This window comes from Callorhinus ursinus, unplaced genomic scaffold (assembly GCF_003265705.2).
Source record: "Callorhinus ursinus isolate GAN/ISIS: 27379988/994484 unplaced genomic scaffold, GSC_fseal_2.0 scaffold1, whole genome shotgun sequence".
NCBI classification, from domain to species: domain Eukaryota; kingdom Metazoa; phylum Chordata; class Mammalia; order Carnivora; family Otariidae; genus Callorhinus; species Callorhinus ursinus.
Genome location: NW_027397063.1, coordinates 146,018,695 through 146,045,694, shown reverse-complemented (window position 1 = coordinate 146,045,694; position 27,000 = coordinate 146,018,695). Strand labels below are relative to the sequence as shown.

The 27,000-nt window shown below is 45.7% G+C and overlaps 2 protein-coding genes across 4 annotated transcripts in view; both read left to right on the top strand.

The window, feature by feature from the left end:
- The first annotated feature begins 502 nt into the window (after positions 1 to 502).
- Positions 503 to 27,000, top strand: part of GLB1 (galactosidase beta 1) — an 85,822-nt gene continuing 59,324 nt past the window's right edge. For all 3 annotated transcript variants that reach the window (XM_025884753.2, XM_025884746.2, XM_025884738.2), the window contains exons 1-4: positions 503 to 676; positions 23,177 to 23,346; positions 24,657 to 24,807; positions 25,356 to 25,416. In XM_025884753.2, coding sequence (XP_025740538.1) covers positions 599 to 676; positions 23,177 to 23,346; positions 24,657 to 24,807; positions 25,356 to 25,416 — 460 coding nt within the window. In that variant the 5' untranslated portion in view covers positions 503 to 598. The remainder of the gene's footprint in view (positions 677 to 23,176; positions 23,347 to 24,656; positions 24,808 to 25,355; positions 25,417 to 27,000) is intronic.
- On the top strand, positions 889 to 4,341 carry TMPPE (transmembrane protein with metallophosphoesterase domain). Its single transcript, XM_025884776.2, has 2 exons — positions 889 to 971; positions 2,889 to 4,341. Exon 2 carries the CDS (start codon positions 2,998 to 3,000, stop codon positions 4,339 to 4,341), a length of 1,344 nt encoding a protein of 447 aa, XP_025740561.1. The 5' UTR covers positions 889 to 971; positions 2,889 to 2,997.

Genomic DNA, 27,000 nt, shown 5'->3' with positions numbered 1-27,000 from the left:
AATAACCTGGAACATTTGTAAAAATGCAGATTTCTGTACCCCATTCCTAGAGTTTCTGATTGACCGTTTCTGGGTGACGCCCTGGAACTTTCATTTCTGACAAGTACCAGGTATGCAGTTGGTCCAGGGGCCACACTTTGCGGATCCCTGGATTAGTCTTGCGGAGAGCCCCGGACGCAGGGCTAACATTCTATCTCCTCCGCTTAGGTGTATCTAGTCTCAACTTCCCCTTCTGACCTCTCAAGGCAGCAAGGGAGCAAGGAGACCCTTGTTAAAGTCCAACCCGGGGGCGCGTTATCAAGCTGCTGACAGTCAGGCCTCCTGATTGCCTGCCTAAAGGGTTCCTCCCCGCGGCAGCTGCCAGCAAAATCCAGATAACACTATCCGGGAGTCACGCGACCGCCCGCGGCCCCCGGGCTCGCCCAGGCCCCTCCTCGCCTCCGCCCACGGCTCCGCGGTCGCGGGGCGGAGCGAGGGGCGGAGCAGGCGTGGGGCCCACAGCAGGGCCGGTAAGGGGCGGTGCCAGGCCACGGGTCCTAAGTCAAGTGACGCGGAGCGGCTGGCCCGCGCGCCCACTGCGGAACAGAGAGGCTGGAGAATGGACTTGCTGGGGGTGGTTCACATTCTCTCTCTACTGCTGGTGCCGCTGCTGCTGGGTTCTGCCCGCGGCCTGCGCGTAAGTCCACAGGACCCCGCGCGGGGGTGCACTGATAGGTGGCAGGCTGGCGGGGGACTGGGCGGGGGCTGCGGCCGCCCGGGGGCCCTGCAGGGCGTGGGCCTGGGACGCCGGAGCGCGCCCCGGCAGGCAGGCAACTGGAGGAGCGCAGGCAGTGGACCGGCCCTCCCCTCGGGGGCGGGCCGGGCGGGGCGCGCGTCCTCCCCGGTAAGCTCTGTCGCTCGCGTGCTCAGCCCCGGTCGCCCCTTTCGCTTGGACCCCCTTCCCCGTTGGTGCAAGGACGGGGTGAGATAAGGTGCGCCCAAACCTTTCCAGCTTTGCAGGTTTCCGGGGGGGGGAATCCAAGGAACGCTCGGCATTGGAGGGCGCCTTGGGCTGTGACTTGAGGCGCCCTCCCTTGACCAGTTCGGGTGCTGCGGAGCGCTCCGGAAGGAGAAAAATGGGGTCAAGATGAGGCCCCCGCGATGGGAACGTTGGATTGATTCCTTCGAGGTGTTCTCCTTTCAGACATCTCGTCCCCTTCTCGCCACTCTCTGCTGCCTACTTTTTTGGCTTGGATTTTCCCGATCTTCAGGGTTTGGCGGTGCAGGCCAGGGGTGGGCAAGAGATAGGCTGCAAGTGGCACCCAGCGTTGCTGGAGGGAGGTCCGGCGGAGCAAGTAGGTGAGATGGTGGGGGAGTGCAAAATTGGCGGGAGGACAGTCTCAGTTAACTAGTCAGAGCTAAAGCATGGACCTGAGGGGCCTCCAGACCGCTGCCTGGGGAGGTCAGCATCCCAGTCGTGGACAGATTGGGGGGGCGGGGAGGGGCGGGCAGGTAACTGAAATGGGCACCTGCCCCTCTGCACGTTTAGCGAACGGACTGTGGTTCCCCCAAAGTTTGGGTGGGCTGATGCTGGGCGTGTTTTCAGTAGAAGGAGGGGAAATTTGGGCCCGTTTACTTGTAAATTGCATCCCTTGATAAAAGGCTTTCAACGAGTGCTTAGAGAAAAGTCATAGATTTATCTAAAATCAAAGTTGAAAATTTTAAGTAGTTGAAAAACAGCTGCTGAGAATAGCTTAATTTGGGGTTTTAGGGAAAGGTCATCTCAAATTGAGTGTTTGCTAACTTCTATCTGCCTCCGTTTCTGGTTTCCCTTCCCCATTTTGTGTGTGTGTGTGTGTGTGTGTGTGTGTGTGTGTGTGTGCGCGCGCGCGCGCGCGCCCTCGGGGTGAGAGCTACCCAGCTGTGAGAACCACTGGCCAGGGTGAAGTTGGGGAACTGTTGCAGGGAACGGTGGCAGAGAAAATGGGGGGTGGTGGCAGATCTTAACCAATATCTGGGAGGGTTGTGGGAGGAGAGAGATCAGGGTTTATGGGTGAGGAGCTGGTGGGAAGGGTAGCCCCCTGGAAAACGGTTATGCAGTATCATCCAGCAGGGGGGTGCCCAGAGCCTACACGGGGAGGCCGGCTTCACCCCAGGAATTCTTATGTCAGGTGTCTAGGTGTCCTTCCTGGGCCCAGAGCTTCGGAAAGATGCAAGCAAACTAGCTTTCCACAATTTCCTTGTTTACATGTATATATAGAACAGCGGTTCTCACACTTTGTCCTAGAAATTAAAATAGAAAATTTTAAAATATTTATTATTTAAGAAATAATCATTATATGTTAACAAACTATATCTTTTGAAAAATAACAGTATTTCTCCCCAAACTTGAGGGGGAAGAGTGGCACTGTTTTACATTTTTGCAAACGTCTTTCACACCTGTCCTAATAGATGATAGCCGGGTACATTCAGTCTTGCCACATCACATGTCACTGAGCCTCTGGAAAACCCCACTCTGCACTCATGAGAGAATGAGAATGCAAAAGACAGTTATAGCTTAGTATTATTATGAACATAATTTTGAATAAATGTGCCTCCTGAAAGGGTCTCCCCAGACCACACTTTGAGAACCGCTAATTTAGAATAACGTTTTTCTTATTATAAAAAAAAAAGTTCATATGCTCTGTGGAAAAACTTTTAAACATTCAGAAAACTATCAGTAAGAAGACGAGAACTGCCCACCACATGACAATCCACTCTGTATTTTAATAATACAGTGTAGCAACTGACTGGCATTTGAGTGACTTGGATTCAAGGAGGGTTGGGTAGATATGAGTGACCTTCAGGTTTTGAATGGGGACAAGGAAACTCTAATATCCCACAAAGCTGACGCCAGTTCCTGGTTGCAGGCGGAGCTGACCTGGAAACCTCTGCTTGGCCACTGTCCTTTCTAAGGAACTCGCCTTCCCGAGCCCGCCCGCACAGAACTGGCAGGGGACCCTTTTAGGAGCAGAGAACATGGCGATCTTCAGGCAGCTGTCCCTGGGTGCAAAGGCTGCCCTGGCTGCCAGCACTGTCTTCGTGTCCATGATTGTGTCCCGCTCCTATCTGGCGGGGAGCCTCGAGCTCAGGGCCTGGCGTTGGCTGTTGCGCCTGCAGCTCGCCCTGTTTGCCAACTCGCTCATGCTCATTGGCTCCCTCTACATCTGGCGTAGCACAGTCAGCAACCTCAGCCACTCCCCAGCCGCAGAGTCCACCTGTTTTCAGCTTTGGAAGATGGCTGTTGTGGCATTTCTGGCCCTGGCCCATTCCAGTTTCTTCACCATGCTCTTTTTAGTGGCCGAGGAACCCTATCTCTTCTCCGTGGCAGCCTACTCCTGCCTCGGGGCATACATCATCATGCTCTTCTTCCTGTGTACCCTCAGTGGCATGGAGCAGGCCTCCCAGCTCTTGGCCTGGCGCAGTGGTCGGGCCGTGGGCAGCCTTGACAAGACAAGGAAGCTGGCTGTCAGGCCAGCCCTGGCAGTGGTAGTGACCGCCGTGCTCAGCGTGCTGGGGCTGCTGAATGCTGCCCAGCCCCCAGCTGTGAAAACTGTGGAGGTGCCCATCCAGCAGCTGCCTCCCTCGATGGACAGCCTCAAGATCGTGCTCCTCTCAGACATTCACTTGGGCCCCACAGTGGGCAGGACCAAGATGGAGATGTTCGTGAGGATGGTGAACATGCTGGACCCAGACGTCACAGTGATCGTGGGTGACCTCTGTGACGCCGAAGCCTCCATCCTCCGCACAGCTGTGGCTCCTTTGGGCCAGCTCCACTCACGCCTCGGCACCTACTTTGTCACGGGGAATCATGAATACTACACGTCGGACGTCAGCAACTGGTTTGCGCTGCTGGCATCCCTGAATGTCAAGCCCCTTCACAATGAGAACGTGAAGATTTCCGCCCCGGGGCCCCATCATGGGGGCGGAGAGGAGGAGGGCTGGATCTGCTTGGCTGGGGTGGATGATATCGAAGCAGACATCCTGCACTACTCCGGCCACGGCATGGATCTCGTCAAGGCCCTGGGGGGCTGCAGCCCAGACCACACCACCATCTTGCTAGCTCACCAGCCGCTGGCTGCCAAGAGAGCCCTGCAGGATCGGCCAGATATTAACCTGATTCTTTCTGGGCACACGCATGCTGGGCAAATCTTCCCCTTGAACGTGGCAGCCTATCTCTTGAACCCCTTCTTTGCTGGCCTCTACCAAGTGACCCAGACTACGTTTGTATATGTCAGCCCAGGCACAGCCTACTATGGAATACCCATGAGGTTGGGTAGCAGGGCGGAGATTACGGAGCTCATCCTACAGCGGGCTCCCTGAACCTGGCCCTGCCTCGTACGCCTCTTCAGTGCCCTTGCCCTTCACCAGCCATCCGTCCTTAGAGCGGGTTGCCTGCTTTGCCCCCTTCAGCCTCCTGCCCAGCCCCACCAGTACACGCTTGGTCACAGGCCTGGCTTGAACAGTGATTTGTGCTGGGGCTGCCTGGCAATCCAGCCTGGTTTACTCTGTAGATGGCCAGTTACTTTTTTATATGAATCTGTGAGGCCGCTCAAGTCACATATGTAAGAACGAGCATCTGTTTTCCAGGTGATGTGGAGTAAGCTCTCTTCCTCTGCAGAGCTCACAAGGCTGAACTGAAACATGGGGTTGCTTAAAAGGATACCTCTAGAAAGCAGAACAGAGAGGAACACTGGCGTTTTTAAACCCTCTTTAGGACTTAGGCAGTTCCCAGGGTCATTGATCCAGAGCTTTCTGGGGGAAGGGGCAGTGTTGCTAGGTGATCTGGGAGGACAGGCAAGAGGGAAGCCCCTCTGGCTGCTGGAGAAGAATGTTTCCTTTTCCCTGGTGGTTCTGTCAGAGTCATCTTTATTGAGGGCATCAGGCAAACCTGCGGGGCACATGGCTCGGGCTGTTCTGGGCCTCCAGTGCCACTATTTTATTGCCCGTGCTCCTGGGCCTTGGAGATTGGGGGTTGGGGGGCAGGGGTTGGAAAGAACCATGAGCACAGTGGTAGGCGTTGGTAATAGTACTGCTGCTTAGGAATTCGGTGGGGGGGTTGCCTCCCTGGTCTCCATTTATCCAACACTTGGGTGAGGTAATTAGGGATAAGCTGCTTTTCCCTCCTCGAAGGTGAGCAAACTGAGGCAGAGAGAAGCAGGACACTGGCAACATGACAGGGTATGTAGGGGAACCTTGGCTGGAAGCCAGGTCTTCTGCCTCGCTGTCCATGGTCCGATGCTTAAGGAGCAGGATCTGTGACAAGTGAGGGCAGGACTCAAACACATGCAACTGTGCAAAGAGAATGAACAAGGCTCTAGAACCTGATGGTCTCTTGGCCTGGAAGGGGGTTGGCTCGTTTCAGCATAGGATGTCTGTAACGTTGGAAGAAGAGTCGAGAAGGTGGACTCCCCCCACCGCTGAGGTTTGGGTGTGTGTTTTGCGAGAAACCGAGGTTCGCTCTCTACCAGGGGAAGTTGAGGTTGCATGGGGAAATGGCAGGACTTTGTGCTCTAGCGGGGCGGCGAGACCTTCCTTCCCTCCCTCCCCCTGGGCCCTGGCTGTGGAATGCCAGGACTGCCTTCCCTGCTGGGTGACTTCCACACCAACACCTTCCTCTCCATCCCTCACCCCGTCCTGACCCCATCAGCGTTGTCCTAGGGCTCTGGCCATAGAACCATAGCGCCATGCTGCTGGGCTCTGGGCCCTCTGGAGTGGCCCCACCCTGCTGGCCCAGCCTCTTGTGCCAGAGGCAAGAGACCCTTCAGCCCTGAGGTAGCATTCAAGAAGCTCTCCTGTTGGATAAGGCCTCACTGAGAAGCCTGGGGACCTCGGCTCAGCATTGACTTATTTGTAATGGAGAGTCTTTCTCCAACGGGGAACAAAAACACCACTCTGCCTGGAGAAGCCCGCCCTGCTGCTCATTGGTCAGGCAGTCTGGCAAATGACTTGCCCTCACCGAGCCTCAGTTTCCCTCACCCTAAAATGAGGATAATTCTCTCTACCTCAAGATTGTTTTGTGGGGCTGGTATTAAGACGTGGACCAAGGTACATGTGGCCCATGGTGGTGGTGTTAATATTTAAACATCACATGGGGCACGCTAGGGAGCTGTGTTGGGCACAGGTGCCCAGAGAATTTATGGAGTGGCCAAATCTGGGGAGTGTGAGTGGGTAGCATGCTGCCTGTGGCCAGGGTCCCGTGATCTGTCAAAGCAGCAACCGCTGCGGGTCTGCTTCCCTTGGCCTGCGCTACAGTATCCTTGTGCACACTGGGCCTGGCCACAGGGAGTTTCTTCATTTTCCTCCTGTCTTCCTGGTGTATAACGGAATCCTAGGCGATCCTGGAGACCCCCTTTCTTGTCCGCAGGCAGTTGAGATACTGACAGCGAGCCTTCCAGGCAAATTAAAATCCGTCTTTCAGTTGAGATGTCAGTAGTTTCTTTACTTTGTATCCCCTTGTGCTCAGTCGTCCTTGCAGCCAGGAGTGTTTGGAAAACAAACTTACTCAGAATTGAGGAAGGGACCCTGGCCTTTCTTTGAATAGATCTCGCAGATGGTGGGATTACAGAGAGGTGAAGTGCTTCACCCGGGGCTGCCGCCCAGCTCCTTGCTGGCCACCCTCCCGGCCTCAGGGTGACTGCTCTTCCAAACCCTCTCCCTTCCTTGGGACCTGACCCCATTTTCTGGATCATTCCAGTTGACTTTCTTGTTCCCTTTTGTTTAGATCTCACCAGACTCTGCTAGTTGATGCCATTTGTCGTCCAGCCTTAGGTGCTGCTGGTGGTTGACTTGCCTACCTGTTTGGATCTTTTTTCATCAGTGTTCTGAGCTTCATGAAATTAGCTTCCTTCCTTATTTTTTATCTTGCATCTTTGTCTCTTCTTTCTCCTGAAGGCTATCGTTTTGTGGTCTTGTGTACCCTTCATCCTTGTTCTGAAGTCCTTGCTTGACTGATTTCTTTATACTCCCGGAATTAAGACAGGGCCATCCTGTGTGTCTTGGGAATACTGAGCAGCAAATTCCCGTGCGTGGTTTATTTATTTATTTTTTTAAGTTTTTTTTTTTTTAAATTTATTTATTGAGAGAGAGAGAATGATAGCGAGCATGAGAGGGAGGAGGGTCAGAGGGAGAAGCACACTCCCTGCCGAGCAGGGAGCCCGACGCGGGACTCAATCCCGGGACTCCAGGATCATGACCTGAGCCGAAGGCAGTCGCTTAACCAACTGAGCCACCCAGGCGCCCCTGTGCGTGGTTTATATCCCATGATGAGGTGCAATTGTTCCCAGCAGAAATCCCTCCATTACTGTGCAGATATGGCCCTGGCAGGCCACTCTCCATGCTACCCTTTGCACCTGTTCCCTGTTCCCCACTCACTTACCTTCTTTGTTTTGTTCGTTTATGGCTGGGGGAGGTGGTGAGGAACATTTACTTGAAGCTTGAAAATCCTTTCAATTTCCTTTCAGTTTCTTTCTTTTTTTTTTAAATTTATTAAACACAAGTTAAAATGAAATGTAATGCTTTTTAAAAAATTAACAATAGCATGTGAAATATACTGTTGTTATAAAATCTCAATAAATTAATGCTGTGGCATCCTTTCCAAACATCCAGCCATCCTTTTCTCCCCCTATTTTATTTTGTTTTAAACTTTTTATTGTGAAAAAGTAAAAATATTCACAAAGCAGAGAGAATAGTATACTGAATCCCCAGGTTCATCATACAGCTTCAGTAATTATGACTATTTCGCTGTACTTTCTCATGTACCACTGCCTAGTACTCTTCTTTCTTTTTTGGCTGGAATATGTTAAAGCAAATCTTAGAAAACATAACTTCAGAGGCGCCTGGGTGGCTCAGTCAGTTGAGCATCTGATTCTTGATTTCGGCTCAGGTCATGATCTCAGGGTCCTGAGGTTGAGCCCCATGTCAGGCTCTGCGCTCATGCTTGAGATTCTCTCTCCCTCTCTTTCTGCCCCTCCCCACCCATGCTCACTCTCTCTCTTTCTCTCTGTCTTTCAAATAAATAAATCTTTCTTTAAAAAAGGAAAACATAACTTCACCCAAATATACTTTTTAAAAAAGCACATCCATAATGTCATTGTATCCAATAAAGGTAATTCTTTAACATCATTTAATACCTAGTTAGGAGATCTGGGGCTGGAAGCCAGGTCTTCTACCTCTCAATAAACGTGTGTTTTCCTACCATTTCAGGGTTAAGTAGTTGTATCTGAGTACGGGATTAAATGAAAATAACTGTGCAGAGAATTCATGTTCTGTTTCTCCTGATTACGTCAATTGTCTTTTTATTGTGTTAAAAAACATGTAGTGTAAAACTGATCATCTCAATGATTTTTAGGTGTGCAATTCAATAATGTTAAGTATATTTACGTTGTCATGAACCCCACCCATTAAACAATAACTCCTCTTTCCCCCTCCCCACTGGCAACGGCCATTCTGCTTTCTGTTTCTATGAATTTGACTGCTCTGGGTACCTCATATAAGTGGAATCAAACATTATTTGTCTTTTTGCGACTGGCTTATTTCACTTTGCATCACATCCTCGATGTTCATCCATGTTGTAATATGCGACAAGACTTTCTTTTTAAGGCTGACTAATATTCCATTGTATGTATAGCCTACATTTTGTTCCATTCATCCATCAGTGGACATTTGGAGTGTTTCCACTTCTTGTCTATTGTGAATAGTGCTGCTACGAACATGGGTATGTATATATCTCTTCAAGGCCCTGATTTCTATTCTTTTGGATACATACACAGAAATGGGATTGTTGGAGTGTATGTTAGTTCCATTTCTCCTTTTTTGGAGAACCTCCTTACTATTTTCCATACCAGTTGCACCATTTTACACTCCCATCAGTGCATAAGAGGTCCAGTTTCTCTACATTCCCACCAAAACTTGTTCTTTTTTTTTTTGATAATGTGGTTTTGATTTGCATTTCTCTAATGATTAGTGATATTGAGCATCTTTTCCTATGCTTATTAGCTATTAGCCTATCATTTTTGGAGAAATGTCCATTCAGGTCTTTGCCTATTTTAAAAATCAGGTTATATGATTTTTGTTGTTACCGAGTTATAGGAGGTCTTTATGTATTCTGGATATTAACCCCTTACCAGATAATATGATTTGCAAATATTTTCTCTCATAACAAAATTGACTTTTCACTCTATTGATTGTGTCCCTTCATGTACAAAAGTTTTTAAGTTTGATGTATTATTTGTCTGTTTTCATTTTTGTTGCCTGTGCTTTGGTGTCATATCCAAAAAAAAATTACCAAGTTCAGTGTTAAAGCTTTTCCCCTTTGTTTCCTTCTAAGAGTTTTATAGTATTGGGTCTTATGTTTAGGTCTTTGATCCATTTTGAGTTAATTTTTATATATGATATAAGGTAAGGGTCCAACTTCATTCTTTTGCATGTGAATATCCAGTTTTCCCAACATCATTTCTTGAGAAGACTCTCCATTCCCTGTTCGGTTGTCCAAGAATCCTTGTTGAAGACCATTTGAGCATATATGTGAGGGTTTATCTCTGGCCTCTCTACTATATTCCATTGGTCTATTTGTTTTTATTTTTAAAGATTTTATTTATTTGAGAGAGAGAGAAAGAGCATGAGCAGGGTGGGGGAAGGGCAGAGGAAAAGGGAGAAGCAGACTCCCTGCTGAGCACGGACCCCCCCCCCCAACACAGGGCTCAGTCCCAGGACTCGAGATCATGACCTGAGCCAAACGCAGATGCTTAACTGACTGAGCCACCTAGGCACCCCTATTTGTTTTTATACCAATACTGTACTGTTTTGATTACTGTAGCTTTGTAATATTTTGGAATCAGGAAGTGTGAGTCTTCCAACTTTGTTCTTTTTCAAAATTGTTTGGGCTACTTGGGTTTCCTTGAAATCCCATATGAATTTTTCTATTTCTGCAAAAAAATGCAGTGGAGTTTTGATAGAGATTGCATTGAATCTATAGGTCACATTGGGTAGAATGGACATCTTAATACTCAATCTTCTAATCTATGAACACAGGATCTCTTTCCATTTATTTCTTTCAGCAGTGTTTTGTAGTTTTCAGTGTATGAGTCTCACCTCCTCGGTTAAGTTTATTAAGCATTTTATTCTTTTTGATGCTATTGTAAATGCAGCTGATTTTTATATGTTGATTTTGTATTCTGCAATTTTGCTGAATTTGTTTTAGTCATAATTTTTTTTTTTTTTTGGTAGATGGAATCTTTTCTTTTTCTTGCCTTGTTGCTCTGGCTAAGACTTTAATACTCCATTGAATAGAAGTGGTAAGAGCAGGCATTCTTGCCTTGTTTCTGATCATAGAGGAAAAGCTTGTGGTCTTTCATCATTGAATATGATGTTAACTGGACTTTCATACATGGCCTTTATTATGTTGAGGTGATTTCCTTCTATTCCTAGTTTGTTGAGTGTTTTGTCATTGAAATGGTGTTGAATCTTGTCAAATCTGTTTCTGCCTCAATTAAGATGATCATGTGGTTTTTGTCCTTTATTCGGTTAATATGGTGTATTACATTGGGCGCCTGGGTGGCTCAGTCGGTTAAGCCACTGCCTTCAGCTCAGGTCATGATCCTGGAGTCCCGGGATCAAGTCCCGCATTGGGCTCCCTGCTCGGTGGGGAGTCTGCTTCTCCCTCTGACCCTCCCCCCTCTCATGTTCTCTCTCTCTATCTCATTCTCTCTCTCAAATAAATAAATAAATCTTTAAAAAATATATGGTGTATTACATTGATTTTCATATGTTGAACTATTCTTGTGTTACAGGAATAAATCTCACTTGGTCATGGTGTGCAGTCCCTTTAATGTGTTGTTGAATTCAGTTTGCTGGTACTTGGTTGAGGATATTTGCATCAATATTTATCAGAAATATTGGTCTGTAGTTTTCTTGTTATGTCTTGTCTTGCTTAGGTATTAAGGTAGTATTAGCCTCATCGAATGAGTTAGAAGCCTTTCTCCTCTTTGATTTTTTGAAAAGTTTCAAGAAAATTGGTGTTAATTCTTTAAATGTTTGGTAGAATTCTCTAGTGAAGCCATCTGGTCCTGGGTTTTTCTTTGTGATTTTCAGTTACTGATTCCATTTTCTTTCTAGTTACTGGTCTCCTTGGATTTTCTGTTCCTTCATGATTCAGTCTTGGTAGGTTGTATGTTTCTAGAAATTTTTTCCATTTGTTCTAGATTACCCAATTTATTGGCATACACTTGTTCATAGTAGTATCTTATAATCTTGTTTATTTCTGTGGCATCAGTTGTAATGTCTCCTCTTTCATTTCTGATTTTAGTTATTTGAATCTTCTCTCTTTCTTAGTTCATCAAGCTAAAGATTTGTCAATTTGTTGATCTTTTAAAAAAAAAAAAACCAACTCTCAGTTTCATTGATTTTTTTTCCCTGTTTTTTTTTGTTTGTTTGTTCTGTCTTTCATTTATCTCTGCTCTGATTTTTATTATTTCCTTCTTTCTGCTAGCTTTGGGTTTAGTTTGTTCTTTGGTTTCTTTTTTTTTTTTTTTTTAAGATTTTATTTATTTGACAGAGAGAGACACAGCAAGAGAGGGAACACAAGCAGGGGGAGTGGGAGAAGGAGAAGCAGGCTTCCCGCTGAGCAGCGATCCCAATGTGGGACTCGATCCCAGGACCCTGGGACCATGACCTGAGGCAAAGGCAGACGCTTAACGACTGAGCCACCCAGGTGCCCTCTTCTTTGGTTACTTGGGGAATTATGTCTCTTTATAGTTCTTTTGTTTGAATCAGGATCTAAAAATAAAACCCATATACTGTATATGACATATTTCTTAAATCTAACTGTATAAAACATCCTCCCCTCTTTATGTCATTTATTTGTTTAAGTTATCTGGATATTATCTTAGTATTTCCTACATTTTGGAACTGTGGTGGTTAATGTGTTGTACTATCCCTCATATTGTCTGTGAACTGATAGAGCCAGAGATCTATAAAAGTTGCAGCTAGAGGCTGGGTAGATTCAGGTTCAACTTTTTTTCTTTTTTGGGCAGGACGACTTCATTGCTTTCAGTGAGGCTAAGACTGACCCACGGGTCCAGTGTTAACTTGATCCCTCCACTGGAAAGTTCCTCATCATCTTTTCATCTAAGGTTTCAGCAGTCATTGATGATTATTGCCTGACTATTCCACCAGGGATTCCAAAGTTGTGTTTTGTTTTTTTTTTTAAAGTTTGCTACACTCATTATAGAATTTAGTGAGCCAGAGTACTAAGAAGGCTTTCCAGGAATAGTTGATTACTTAGCTTTTATATATTCAGGAGACAATGGAAACTTCTTTTACTTCTGTTCTGAATTCTGAAGGAGTTTTTGGAGCAATCAGAAATATAATCCTGCCATCAGTCCCCAAAATGGTGATTTTTAATTTCATCATCTGTGGTTCTTCTAAAAAGAACTCTCCTCATCAATTGGTTACTCTGAAAAAAGCTATAACAAAGGCAAGAGAGATGCTAGACTCTTCCCCTTTATTCATCAATTGTCAGAATAAAGAGTTGATGCCCCAGCAAACTCCAGGGATGTCCAATAAGCTCTTCTTTGGGGTGGGAGTGAATATCATTGAATTTGGCTCTTTTCATATATCTGATGTGTTTCAGTCCATTGAAGTAATAAATCATTTTTTTTTAGATTTTTTATTAGAAAGAGAACAGAGGGAGAGTGAAAGGGAGAAGGAGAAGCAGACACCCCACTGAGCAGAGAGCCTGATGCCAGGCTTGATCCAAGGACCCTGAGATCATGACCTGAATTGAAGGCAGACGCTTAACTGACTGAGCCACCCAGGCACCCCTGAGTGATAAATCTTTTGCTGCTCAAAATCTTCCACCTTTGGCCAGTTGGAGCGAAATTGCTTCTGTATCATCCTGTAATGGTTTTTGATAGTTTTAGGCTTATTTTGTACGTATTCTGTCCTAGACTTGGACTAAGTAATTTCTTGAAGGAGTTCTGGTTCCTTTTAGTGGGAATTATTTAAAGGCCATAATTTAAGTGCTAGAGGAGTTAAGTGTTACTAGCTAGTGTCGTTTCTAAGCTGTTTCAGTGGCTGTTGCTAGGAAATAAGTATTTTTTAGAAAGAAAAAAATTATAAGTTATATTAGTATTTCCAATTTAAATAGCAAATTATGAGCTTTTTAAAAAATGATCTTTATTTTTTAGAGCAGTGTTAGTTTCACAGCAAAATTGAATGGAAGGTACAGAGATTTCTCACAGAACCCAGATTACAGGGTTTTTACTTAACTTTCTTTTATGTTTGTTTCTGTTTTACACTGAAAATTTTGGTTCCTAACAGCCAATGTAATTACTTATTTACTTTATTCTACATATATATATTATGGATTCAAAATAGCAATGAAATATTATTGCTAGGATGAAATCTACTGGATGCAGTTTTGTTTGTTCATTTGTTTTGCCTGAATGCAGTTTAAGATATATTTTTATCCTTAGGCTGAATACCATCAAAATACTATTTCAAATTCACTTGAAATGGTTCTTTCCTGTGTGGAAAGAAAGTTAGGTCTGATTTTAACTTTTAAGAACTGTTTTATAATTTTACAACTGATTTTTTATTTTTTTTAAGACTATGGGCTTAACTTTTCTCTGAGCTGAGAAGGCAGAATTAAATCTGTAACTGCCTGTGAGTCCTGGAGGATTGGGAGCTGGTCCCAAGCTGTGTTCATTTCTCCTCCATTCTGCCATTTTCCTTCCGCTTCCGTTGTAATTTATGCTCTTCATCCACCGTCTTTTTGGAATGCTGGACAAAAATCTTTTTGGAACAAGACAGGCATAAATAAATAACAACATTGATAAAAATAGAATGCATAAGCCATAGCAGGTCACCCACAACTTCCTCCCCATCCGTATTGATCATCACCCTTCCCTGTGGCTGTTTTGCTTCTTCAGCCTGTCTGATGTCTGGTACTTCCCTGACACTGGATGTTTGAAAGGCTCTTAGCTCCGGCACAAAGTTTGTTGTATAGTCATCTGAAATACCCCTCTGTCTTTCTATTCTGTGAGTTGAGGGATCTGGGAAGCCCATGTGTATAAACACCCTTCCATTCCTATCTTCTCCACTCCCCTCAATCCTTTGTCCCTCAACCCTAGGGCACTAGCAGCCTAGGAGGGTGGGTCTCTGCCACTCTGAAGCCGAGCAGCTCATGTGAGGAATTCTCCAGGCTCTTGGGCCTCTGGGGTGAGTGAAAGGGGATACAGGGTGCTGGGGATGCAGATCCATTGAATAGGTGCTTTACCAGAGTCATACTGAAGGGCTTGAAGATGTATTGTCTTCATATGGTCAGCATGACCCATAACTTGTGATGTCACTGAGCTCCTTTTATTTCTTTGTTCTGGTTGAGGAATGTACATAAAGTAATGCTAATACAATGATTTTTAGTCCTGAGTATTAGGAAACCTGGGGAATGTTCACTTTACCTGGTGACATAAATATTGGTATTATGTTTAGTTTTCTTAAAGAAATGCTTATTTGCCACTGAAATAATCTACACAAAATAAATAATTTTATAAAAATGTTCTGTAGGACAGTATTAGGTCTCTGCTGTGTAATTGGTTCGAGGGTATTTTGTTTGTACTGCTGTCTTTTTTCTCCACTATTATATGCATTATGTACACAGGGGTCTTGGGAAGGTGTGTGCTTTGCCTTGCTTGCAGTTGCTTTTTCTTTTGTAAGTTTCTGTGATCTCATGCATTGTAAACACTGATGCTACCACACCCCTGCACATACGAAATAAAACCATGGCTCTTGAGTGTTCCGTTCCCGTGCCATTTAATTTAGAAGGCGTGGAATCTGCCCACAGGTCAAATTTTATGTTGTTTGTATTTTGGGGGAATAAGCTCTGAAGGCAGTTTCACTCTTTCCTTGTCTCCTGACATTTCTCGATTGCCTTAGGTACCACAGCTCAGACATACTAAGGAGGCTGGCCCTTTAAGCTGGATCCTCTCAGGTCCTTCAGTGTTGAGAGGGGTCACTTTGGAGCCACGAGGCAGATTTTCCCTATTGACCTTGGCCATGACAGCCACCATTTGGAAGCTGTCTCTTAGGTGATGCTGCTTCTGTGGCTGTCCCTATCAGTCAACTCTGTACTGCTTTTCTAAGCCTCAGTTTCAGAGACTTGTCACTGCTCCCTGGATCCAAATAACATGATGTTGTTTATCTATCAGACCAGCATGACAGCCCATGGGATGTGCTGATGACCAGGGTGTCTCATGGGAGAGAGTGGGGCAGTCAGGGGGGCCCTGGGACAAGAGAGAGAATGTGTACTGCTCTCCTGCCCGCTTACAAACAAACTGCTTTTGATCCTTTCTACTGATGGTTTTGAAAAGAATAGAACAGGGGCGCCTGGGTGGCTCAGTTGGTTAAGCGACTGCCTTCGGCTCAGGTCATGATCCTGGAGTCCCGGGATTGAGTCCCACGTCGGGCTTCCTGCTCAGCGGGGAGTCTGCTTCTCCCTCTGACCCTCTTCCCTCTCGTGCTATCTCTCATTCTCTCTCTCTCAAATAAATAAAATCTTTAAAAAAAAAAAAAGGGAAAAAAAGAAAAGAATAGAACATTAGCCACAGACCAAACACTAGGGGCTGCATTGACTCTCCAGTAATAATACTACACCCACATGGCAGGGGCTGCTTGGGTTTCCCCTTAGCTCAGTTTGTAGCCCACCATCCTGCACCATGATCTGTCTGCTTTTTACAGGGGCGCACATGTGATAGGAATAGGGATATGATGAGAATGTTTTGGGAGTCTTTGTGGAGGGGATATGAGGATCTGCCATCCCAGGAGGAATTGTGGGCTTGCCTCAGATTTATCTTGGATTGAGGTGGGGAGTGGGTACTTCCACGATTTCCACTGGCTCTTCCCTCCATAATGCCTCTGACTTGCACTGTGGGTTCAGGGGGCTCTTAAGTAAAACCATCCCAATTTGTGCTCAGGACCAGGGAAATCACCGTAGGATAGGCCCTCTGGCTTGCTGGACCCACGTAGAAGGACTTGGGCCATGGTTCCCTTTCTCCCCGGTGTTCTAAAGAGCGGTAAATGCCATTACATTTCAGAATACCCTGGTATGTCAGCTCAGGTAGATCCAACCATCCCCAGATGGTCTGGGGGGCCCATTTTCCCCAGGTACCTGAGTTCTGTTGGGGAAGGATTAGGGGAATATTCATTGTGTGTACTGGAGTGGAATCACAAGGTTCTTCCTCAAGGGATCCATCCAACCCTCCCTTCAGTCAGTTTTCCATTGCAGTGCTCGTGAGTTCTTGTTTTTTTTTTGTTTTTTTTTTTTTTCTTGCTAGACACGTCAGGCAGCACGCTTGCTGGTTACCCAATCATCCCACCCACTGGAAATGCTGTGGGTTATGAGCCTTTGCCTGAGATCGCCACAGGTTGGCACACCCTGGTTGTACTCTGACCTAGCGGGTCATTGTGGTGATTGTGTGGTCCCTCTCTGGTTATGCCAGAGTCTCGTCATCCTCGGTGCCACGGCAGCATTTTCTGTCATCCCTCGCCTACAGAGGACAGCCTCACTGGGTTTCTTGAGGATGCCAGGGCCCTCCTCAGTAGTGCATTCCTTCCTGAAGGGAGTGTTCTCTGGCCTGTCCTGGGGGATATAGTCAGATGGTGGGTTGTCTGGTCACCATTTTTACATTCCCATCTCTTTGAGACATCTCACACATTCCTCAGGATGCCAAGCCCATCCTGGCATCTCCACCTCATTTCCCATAGGCCGATATCATGCTCCTGCTCCAAGGAGCCAGCTCCCAACAGCATCGGAACTGGGTTAAGGTACCTTTGTCAAGATGGTAACTCACAGGGGCGCCTGGGTGGCTCAGTCGTTTAGCATCTGCTTTCGGCTCAGGTCATGGTCCCGGGGATCCTGGGATTGAGCCCCGCATCAGGCTCCCTGCTCCGCGGGAAGCCTGCTTCTCTCTCTCCCACTCCCCCTGCTTGTGTTCCCTCTCTTGCTGTGTCTCTCTCTGTCAAATAAATAAAATCTTAAAAAAAAAAAAAAGATGGTAACTCACAGGTCATGGGAGAGTGCGCTGTCAGTAAACTTCCCTCTGGCCGGCCTTACATTCTGTCCCTCAAGGTCCTCTCCCAGAGTGCCCACATGGTTAAGTCCTGAGCCTTACCCTTCTAGCTGGAGATGTAGTCTCTTTAAAGATGGTCACAGAAGCCTCTGGCATCACAGAATGCCTGGAGTGGATGTTGATCCCATCAGGCAATCTTTCTTCAAAGCTTCCAAATCTGCTAGTAAAAATCAGCCAACTTCACAATCTTTGTGAATTACCAGTACCCCTGCACACCCCCATTCCAGGGGTAGAGCTGATGCAGACGCCAACTCCTCTTCTGCCAGTACCTGCTGTCAGTCCAGCACAGGTGAGGACCGTAGAATTCATATTTGCATAATGTGGGGTGTCACCACCCACTTAACACCAACTCTAGGGTCTTGTTGCTGTTGATAGATATGAGAAATCCAGGTATAGGTTCATAGCCTGAGGATCTGCTGTTTAGGCCAGTCCTGGTACCCATTGTCTTAATTTGGGTTCTTTTAGAAGCCAAACATGAAACAAGGGCTTGAGTGCAGGTGATCTGAGAAGGGATCCAAGAATGCAGGCATGAAGCACAGGTGGAAAGAAGCAGAAGTCTGTATAAGGATGTATCATGGTTCTCGCCGTGGGCAGTAGGGTCAGAATTCTGCCAGGATCTCCAGGAAGGTACACAGAACATCTCCAGTATTGTCTGCCTAAAAGATGCAGCTATCCACCCCATTGGTTGAGGGTTGCCCCCGGAGGCATGGGCACCCCAGCACTCCTGGACCCCTGGGAGAGAATCTTAAGCAGACTCCCACTGAGCGTGGAACCTGATGCAGGGCTCGATCTCATGATTCTGAAATCACGACCTGAGCTGAAATGAAGAGTCCGTCACTCAACCCACTGTGCCACCCAGGCGCCCTTCATCAGTCCGCTTTTTAATTTTATTTATTTTTATTTATTTTTCCAGTTTTACTGACAAATGACTCTCATCACTGTATAAGTTTAAGGTGTACAGCATGGTATTGTGATTTACATATATTGTGAAATGATCACCACTGTATGTTCAGCTAATGCCAATCTTCTCATATAGATACAGTGGAAAGGAAAGAAGGAAAAAAAGAAGAAAGGAAAAAAGTTTTCTCCTTGCGATAAAGACTTGTAGGACTTACCCTCTTTTTTTTCTTTTTAAAGATTTTATTTATTTATGAGGGGTGCCTGGGTGGCTCAGTCAGTTAAGCAGCCTACTCTTGGTCATGATCTCAGGGTCCTGGGATCAAGCCCCGCATCGGGCTCCCTGCTCAGTGGGGAGTCTGCTTCTCCCTCTCCCCCTGCTCATGCACATGTTCTCTCTCTCTCAAATACGTAAAATGTTTTTAAATTTTTATTTGTTTATGAGAGGGGGGGAAGGAGCAGACGGAGAGGGACAAGCAGACTCCGTGCCAAGTGCCGAACCTTACGGACCCCAATATCACTATCTGAGCCAAAACCAAGAGTCACACACTTCAACCGACTGAGCCACCCAGGCTCCCCTGGGATTTACCCTCTTAACAACTTCCCTGTATATCACATAGCAGTGTTAACTATAGTCACTATGTTGTACATTTCATCTCTAGTGCTTATTTATCTTTTAGCTGGAAGTTGTACCTTTTGAACGCCTTTCCCCAATCCCTCCCCTTTTTTTATTTTGTCAACATTTTATTAGGAAAATTGTTACACACAGAGTTGCAAGAATTTTATACTCACCGCCCAGATTCCACCGTTAACATATTACTATCACTCTATCCCTCCACCCATCCACCCATCAATCCATCTTTTTTGAATGTGTTCAAAAGTAAGTTGCAGGCGTCAGTGTACTTTCCCCTCCAAGCATGTCCTCCATCATTAATTAGAGGTGAATATTTGTTTATAACTCTTTTTCCCCCTTTAAGGTAGACTTTACATACAATGAGATATACAAATCTCAAGGGTACCCTTTGATGAGTATTGAGAAATGCACACACCTGTATAATCCGAAACGCGTTTTCAGCTAGGAGATTACCATTACCCCAGAAAGTTCCCTCATGTTCCTTACCAAGCAGTACCTGCCTTCCCCCTCCCAAAGACAACAACTACTCTGATTATTTCCCGCCATAGAGTAGATTTGCCTGTTCTAGAACTTCATATAAATGGGCTCATACAGTGTGAACCTTTTGGGTAGGGCTCAAACTCAGCATGACGGTTTTGAGATTTATCCGTATTATCAGCAGCACCAGTAGTTTTGCTTTATTGCTGAGAAGTATTCTATCGTATGAACACATAGAAGTTTGCGTATCCTTTCTCCTGTGATGCACACTTGCTTACTTCCAATTTTAGACAATTATGAATGAAGCTGCTGTGAACATTTGTTCCTAGTCTTTTCATGAAAGTATGGTTTTGTTTTTCTTATAACCAAGAAAAAGGCTTTATTTTGGGGTGCCGTTTGGTTTAAACAGTGTTGCAATTAAAACAAACACACAAACAAACAGAGAGAGAATACCATGTGCCCATCCCAGCTTCCACAGTGATCAGCTTTGCGCCGTGTGCCCTCTGCTCTTTTGTTTGCTCCTCCTCTTTTTCATCTGTAGTAACCCCAGAGGTTGTTCATTCTCCCATAAAAACTTCTGTGTGTATCTCTAACTGATGAGAACGTTTTTTTTCTTTTGTGTAATCAGCATGCCACTGTTTTAGCCAACAGAATGAACAGTAATTCTTTTAATTCCACCTAATGCCTGGTCTCTGTTCAGATTTTCCATCTCAACATTGGGTTTTTTTGCAGTTCCTTAGAATCAGGATCCAAACTAGGTTCCCATGCTGCATTAGGTCGTTACGCCTCTTAAGTTCTCTTTTATTTTCTAACAATACTCTTTATTTTGTTTGATTTTAATGCCATCAATCTGTTGGAGCAACTCTATCATTGGACTTCTAGAGTGTCCTACATTTTGGATTTGGCATATTTTGCTTCCTTGTGCTATGGGTAGATTAAGGTTCAGTTGAGGTTCAAGTTCGGTAATGAGGCCTGCTTCTAGGTGGGGCTGTACTTCCTGTTGAATCACAACATGAGGGACATAGTGTCTGCTTGTTCCATTTGCTGACATTGAGCAGAGGAATCATGTACATGTTAACTCCCAGATGTTAATATCCGTGCAGTCTTTAATTTCCCCCAGTTGATACCTCTTTTAAGTCTCTCTCTTTTTTTAAATGCCCCCAATTTTTCCACCTGAGACCAGTGGGAGCCTCTTCAGGTTAGCCCCTGTGTCCTACGTCTAACCGCCCCCTGGTCCTGGGGGTTCACCTCCTGTCCACTGCCCACCTCTTTGCTGCCGCCATGGTCCATGACTCTGTTTCTTTTTTGCCGCTTCAGGAAAAGTCCAGAGTGCCCGACATTTGAAAACACACATTTTCACGTGGTCTTCCATGTAAGTTGCTCTCCACAGCTCTTGGCATAAAGCCCAGGCCCGTGAATGTGGGCATCAGGGCTCATTTGGTCTGGTCCCTGTCCATCTTCAGCTCCCTGCCGTGTACTGTCTGTACTGAGGTTCTAGGGCTCCTTCTCCGCACCCTGCACACTGTCTTCTCTGCCTGTGTTCTTTCCCTTGCCCAGCTGCTCCTCATCCTGGGGCTTAGCTCAAGCCAATAGTTCCCAACCCTGGCTGTACATGACATCATCATCTGGGCAGTTTTAAGAAATGCCAATGCCTCCACCCAATATCAATTAAAATCTGAATGTCTGGGGTGAGGCCTGACTTTGCTATTTTTTAAAAGTTTGCACAGGTGATTCTGATGCCTGGCCAAGGTTGTGAACCAGAGTTCCTCCCTCTGGGAAACTTGTCCGCACACCCCACTCCTGGGTCATGTGCCATTTATTACCACTGCAGCTTTCCACTCTACCCCTGACCCCAGCTTTATTGAGGTATAATTGATAGCTAATACTGTGTAAGTTAAGGTGTGTAGCATGATGATCTTATCCTTACTTTACCATCTGGGCCTCACGATGTTGACACCTAGTCTAGATGGAAGCTTCTCGTAGGCTGTTGCCACATCTGTGTGGCTCCCTCTGCTATTACTCAGCACATAGTAGCTGGTTGGTAATATTTGTAAATGGACGGCAGGGAGATACTTGGGCTGGATTCTGGGGTTGTTTGGATGCAGGGGTGGTGCTCCGCTGAGTGGGACAAAGGCCTGAGTCCATTGTCTGCTAAGATCAGGCCTCAGCAACCTCATCCGCTCCCCTGAGCCCCTTCCCCTAGACAGGCGGGCTACAAATGACCCTCTGCATTTCCCCGTGGCTTACCCCGTTTCTACCTGTCCAAAGAATTTCTGCACCTCATGCATCACCTCTGAACTCACAGGATGTGTAGGAAACCCTTTTTTGGCACCTAATCATATATGTGCTGTGAAAATGTTTTTAAAATCATCCATTGGGGCACCTGGTATAAGAAGTAACTTTCATATTTTTCTTTTCTTCAGGAGTTTCTTGCCTTTGAATGACAGTCAAAGCCTTGTTTACTAGAAGAACAAAGTGATATGTGATTGATGCTCTGGCCCTTTCTTTAGAAATGATTCTTTTTTAAAAATTTTTTTTTAATTTTATTTATTTATTTGACAGAGAGAGTACAAGTGGGGGAGCAGCAGGGAGAGGGAGAAGCAGCTTCCCACGGAACAGGGGGCCCAATGCTGGGCTCGATCCTGGGACCCTGGGATCATGCCCTGAGCCGAAGGCAGACGCTTAACAGACTGAGCCAACCAGGCACCCCAGAAATGATTCTTAAATTAGTTATTCATTTATTTTTGGTTAGCTTTATTGAGGTGAACTCACATACAGTATGGCTTTCCATTTGCCCCTGAGCGATCTACTCCGAGTTAACTTTCTTTCCATCACAGTGCTTTAACTCCCTAGTTGGATTTCAGGCCACATGTGATCTAAGACCTATGCTCTTACAGTTGTTTCCAGATATGGCTTCAAGGGAGGCCTCCAAAGCTGTCATGGACTGTGGTACTGCTATGAAAAAAAGCTTTTTTAAAAAAAGCATAAAGCTGCACAGGGAATCTTACCAGCAATGGAGGAAAGCAATTAACTGGTTTCTTATGGCCCTGGTCCTGTTGGCACTTAGGACCCCTCGCTGCCTTTTTCCATCCACCAGAGGGCAGTGTTCTATTCGACCTAACCATTGGCTTCCCTTTCAAATCCTAGCATTTTAGCTTCTGAACCGATCCCGGTGTTTTTCGAAATTTGATTTGCCTAGATTTTGCTAGAAATACGCCTTTCATTGCAACCCAGTAGAGACATATATCAAATGCAACTCTGTATATGTATATATAACAAAAGTTTAATAAAATAATACTTGTCTTTACTATGTGCAGTACACTGATATTTTCTATCCTCTTTCATTTAAAAAGTGCCGATCAAAAAAAAAATTTTTTTAAGTGCCAATCATCACCCAGATTAGGTTCATGAATCACAAATTGGGTTGCAGCCTGTAATTTGAAATACACTGCCTTAAAGTTCATTTAGTCTGACATCCTGCATGTTTATGGAAGTGGAGATGCAGGGTCAGAGAGGGTGTTTGCCTAGTCACTGCAAGACTTAGAGCCCCAGCCAGGACTTTAGACTTCTCATCTGTTGCTTTCAGCAAGGTAACAAGACTGTCGAGGTACATCTAGTGCTCCATCCGGTCACAGCCACAGGGATGGAGGGTGTCCACGTTGTGTTCTATTCCCAGCACACTGTGTTTTGCTATACCAAGGAGAGAGTCTCCTCCAGTGGGGTTTTCCCTTTGGGAATAAAACTTCTGTGTCTCAACTGCCTTGATTGTCACATTGGTGCTGGCCTCTGGAAGGTAAAACCTTTGGAGTCCTGCACATGGGTCCTCCCAGATGATTTCTGTTGCCTTGGTGCATTAGCCACTGGCTTAGCAGTGCTTTGTTTTATAGCCCAGAAGCCAGGCATTAACTCCATCAGCAAATTCCGCAAATGAAAGAGGCAGGGAGCCACTTGCCATGGTCAGAGTGTCTGCTTCCAAAAATGTGGAAGGTGGAGGTTCTCATGTTGTCCCATCCTTGCTCTGTAGAATGCTTCCCAGAGGACGTTCAAGATCGACTATGGTCACAACCGCTTCCTGAAGGACGGCCAACCTTTCCGCTACATCTCGGGAAGCATTCACTATTCCCGTGTGCCCCGCTTCTACTGGAAGGACCGGCTGCTGAAGATGAGGATGGCTGGGCTGAACACCATCCAAACGTAAGTAGGAGGGCACTGGGCTCTCACCTGGGCCTAGACACCCAAACCTAGACAGAGGGCACAGCTGCATTTCTCCGTGCAGCTAGCAGTTTTGTTCCTCAGAATGGGACACAACATAATCTGGAGTTCCGGGAGGGGCTCGGCATCAGCTCAACTGGCCCTTCTTCAGACAATTAACCACTTCTTCCTATCTTGAACTTGGTCTCTGGAAATCATATAATGAACCTCAGCTTAAAAAGGCAAAGGGGAGTAACAGTGACAGAGCATTTACCGTGTGCAAGGCACTTTTCATGAAAGATTCCATTTCTTCATTTCCATTTACAGCTGGTGACACTGAAGTTTACCCAAGTGCCTGTTTCTGGCCAGAGGTCTCCCTAGAATTTGGAGTATTTGTAGGCAGCCATGGCTTTCCTCAGCTCTAGGGGTTGTATGCCATGTCAGGTAGATTCCTGAAACCCAGTTTCTCCTTGTGGTTCTGCTGGGGTAATTCTATAGCCTAGACTTACAGAATTCCCCCAATAACTATCTCTCCTCATCTCTTCTGCTGTTGCAAGGTGACTAACTAGGGGGAAAGTTGGGGCAGCTGGCCGCTCTGGTTTTCACACTACTGATGAGGATTTCCGATAGCCTCTTCAAGATAAGGGGTGAGGGAAATGCAGAGGCAGATTCCTGGGGTTCGGGGACCTACCTGCAGTTTAACACTTTGCTCTGGGGGACCAAGGCTATCTGTCCCAGGGAGCCCTGAAGCCATGGGATTGTGGGAAAAGGCCACGAGCCAGGGGTCATCCAAGAGACCTCTGTGATGGCAGTGGGTAGCTTCGTAATGTAGTCTGTGGTCTAGGCCGAAGGCAGCCAGGGGAAGTGGTAAAAGTTTTTGTCACTTTACTTCCTGCGTGCCGTTCTTGACAAAAATCTTTTGCAGGAGGACACGGGTCAGAGGTTTTTTTGTTTTTTATTTTTCTTAAAAAGCATTTTCAAAAAAATAAGTATGCCTCTTATTTCCTTAGCATAGATATTTTCGTTTTCCCTGGGCCTCACACGGGCATACATAATTTTTACATAGTAGTAGTTCGTGTTCATATAATTCTGTGGTTTTTTTTTTAAAGTCATTACATAGGAATGGGCATTCTTTGTGGGTCATAAACTTAAGTGTCCCCCACCAAATTTGGTTCCCTTGGGTAACTGCTGAGAAAACTTGAAACAAGGCCTGGTTCCCAAGGGGCTGCCAGAGGGAGCCGTGTGAGTGTCTGAGGGTTTACACCCTGGATTTTTGAGCTCTTTCCAAGAAGGGGCTATGTGTGTCTCGGCAGGTACGTACCCTGGAACTTTCACGAGCCCCAGCCAGGACAGTACCAGTTTTCTGGGGAACATGATGTGGAATATTTTATTAAGCTGGCCCAGGAGCTGGGACTGCTGGTCATCCTGAGGCCTGGACCCTACATCTGTGCAGAGTGGGACATGGTGAGTACATTTAGACTGGGCTCTACCTGGCTGGTGCGCCCGACAGGGGTGGGCTGGCAGGCAGGGATCTGGGAGAAAGTGAATTAAAGCGGTTTAAATAAGTCTCTAATTCCAGATCCCACTGAGCCTGTCACTGTAGCCAGCGCAGGTGTCCTTTACCTTAGGAGGTGCTTCGGCAGAGAGGGACCAGTAAGGGTCAGAAGGCAGGTGTCCTCCTCTTAGTGCGCATTCATGTAGCTCAGTTTCCCCTTTGTAAAAAGCAGGTAGTGGGATGGGCTCTGTCTCCCTCACAAGGTAGTCATGAAGTTCAGTGGAATAATCTATACAAAGGCTTTGATTCTCCAAACACTTCATGCGTGTGAAATCATCTGACTTTCACCGTGTTACAATTTCTAGTTTCCTTGGAAGTTATAAACCGGAAAGCCCAGTTAATACCTTTTCTCCATGAAACTTTTCTTCTTTTCCCTCACTGCTAAGAGTCATTCCCTGATCCCCAGACCTTATAATGGCTTTTTTCTTTTCTCTCCCCTCCGCAACCCCCATCCTAGGGAGGATTACCTGCTTGGCTATTATTAAAAGAGTCTATCATTCTCCGTTCTTCGGATCCAGGTAAGTTGTTACAGATGTCTTGAGAGAATTTATGATGTCTTTAGACATTCTATATCAGAAGCATCAGGTGTTTTGAAGGCTGGGGTACCTCTGTACCTCTGAAAGCATACTGGAAGTGTGAGGGTTAATCACTGTCCACTGCAGGCATCGAATGTGTAGGAAGTAAGGCTTGCTTGAACTATTTGACCAGATCTTGCTGATAAACTGGTAACTTTGAACCGGCATTGGGCTCTCTTGTGGTTTACCGACTCACTTTAATGCTTTCTCTTCCTACTTTCTCATTAAATTACATGGCCAGTGATAGCATCTAGCTAATCAAACTGACAGTTCATTTGTCTACAGTGATCTGAAATGAAGTCTTTTTCTTGTCTTTTAAACAACTAGAAATTATTTTAGCTGTAAACCCTGTTCCGTCAGAAGGTCCCATTTAGCTGCACTTCTGTCTTCCGAAGACTTCAGTTTTTCCTGGTGATGCTAGTGTTGGAAATGGTGATAAGAGCAGCTAACGTTGATTAAATTAAAATAAAATAAAAAGGAAAAACACCCAGTAGTGCAATTGCTGGGTTGTAGGGTAGCTCTATTTTTAACTTTTTGAGGAACCTCCGTACTGTTTTCCACAGTGGCTGCAACCAGTTTGCATTCCCACCAACAGTGTAGGAGGGTTCCCCTTTCTCTGCATCCTCGCCAACATCTGTTGTTTCCTGACTTGTTAATTTTAGCCATTCTGACTGCTGTGAGGTGGCATCTCATTGTGGTTTTGATCTGTATTTCCCTGATGCTGAGTGATGTTGAGCATTTTTTCATGTGTCTTTTGGCCATTTTTGTATGTCTTCTTTGGAGAAATGGTGATCTGAAGGGGCACCTGCACCCCAGTGTTTATAGCAGCAATGTCCATAGCAGCTAAATTATGGAAAGAGCCCAGATGTCCATTGACAGATGAATGGATAAAGAAGATGTGGTTCATAGAAACAATGGAATACTACTTAGCCATCAAAAAAAATGAAATCTTGCCATTTACAATGACATGGCTGGAATTAGAGGGTATTATGCTAAGCGAAATAAGTCCATCAGAGAAAGACAAATACCAATTTCACTCATATGTGGAATTTAAGAAACAAAACAGATGAACATGGGGAAGGGAAGGAAAAATAAAATAAGACAAAAACAGAGAGGGAGGCAAACCATAAGGGACTCTTAACTCTAAATAATGAACAGCATTGCTAGAGGGGAGGTGGGTGGGGGGTTGGGGTAACTGGGTGATGGGCATCAAGGAGGGCACATGACGTGATGAGCACTGGGTATTACACGCAACTGATGAATTTCTGAATTCTACCCCTGAAACTAATAATACACTATATGTTAACTAAATTGAATTTAAATAGAAAAATTGAAAATTAATAAATAAATAAAAAGGAAAAACAACCCCCCCACTCTGACAAAGAGAAAGACACACCATTCAGGCACTCTTTTCTTCATTCAACAAACATGGGCTGGATGCCTCCTGCGCTCCACACCTGGTGTGTAGTAGTGAGAACAGATGCCGTGCATACCGCTCGTTGTCTACTGAGAGCTCATTGAGGACAT

Excerpts from the sequence above, each read along its gene's own strand:
- TMPPE (XM_025884776.2), top strand. The coding sequence starts at position 2,998 with ATGGCGATCTTCAGGCAGCTGTCCCTGGGTGCAAAGGCTGCCCTGGCT.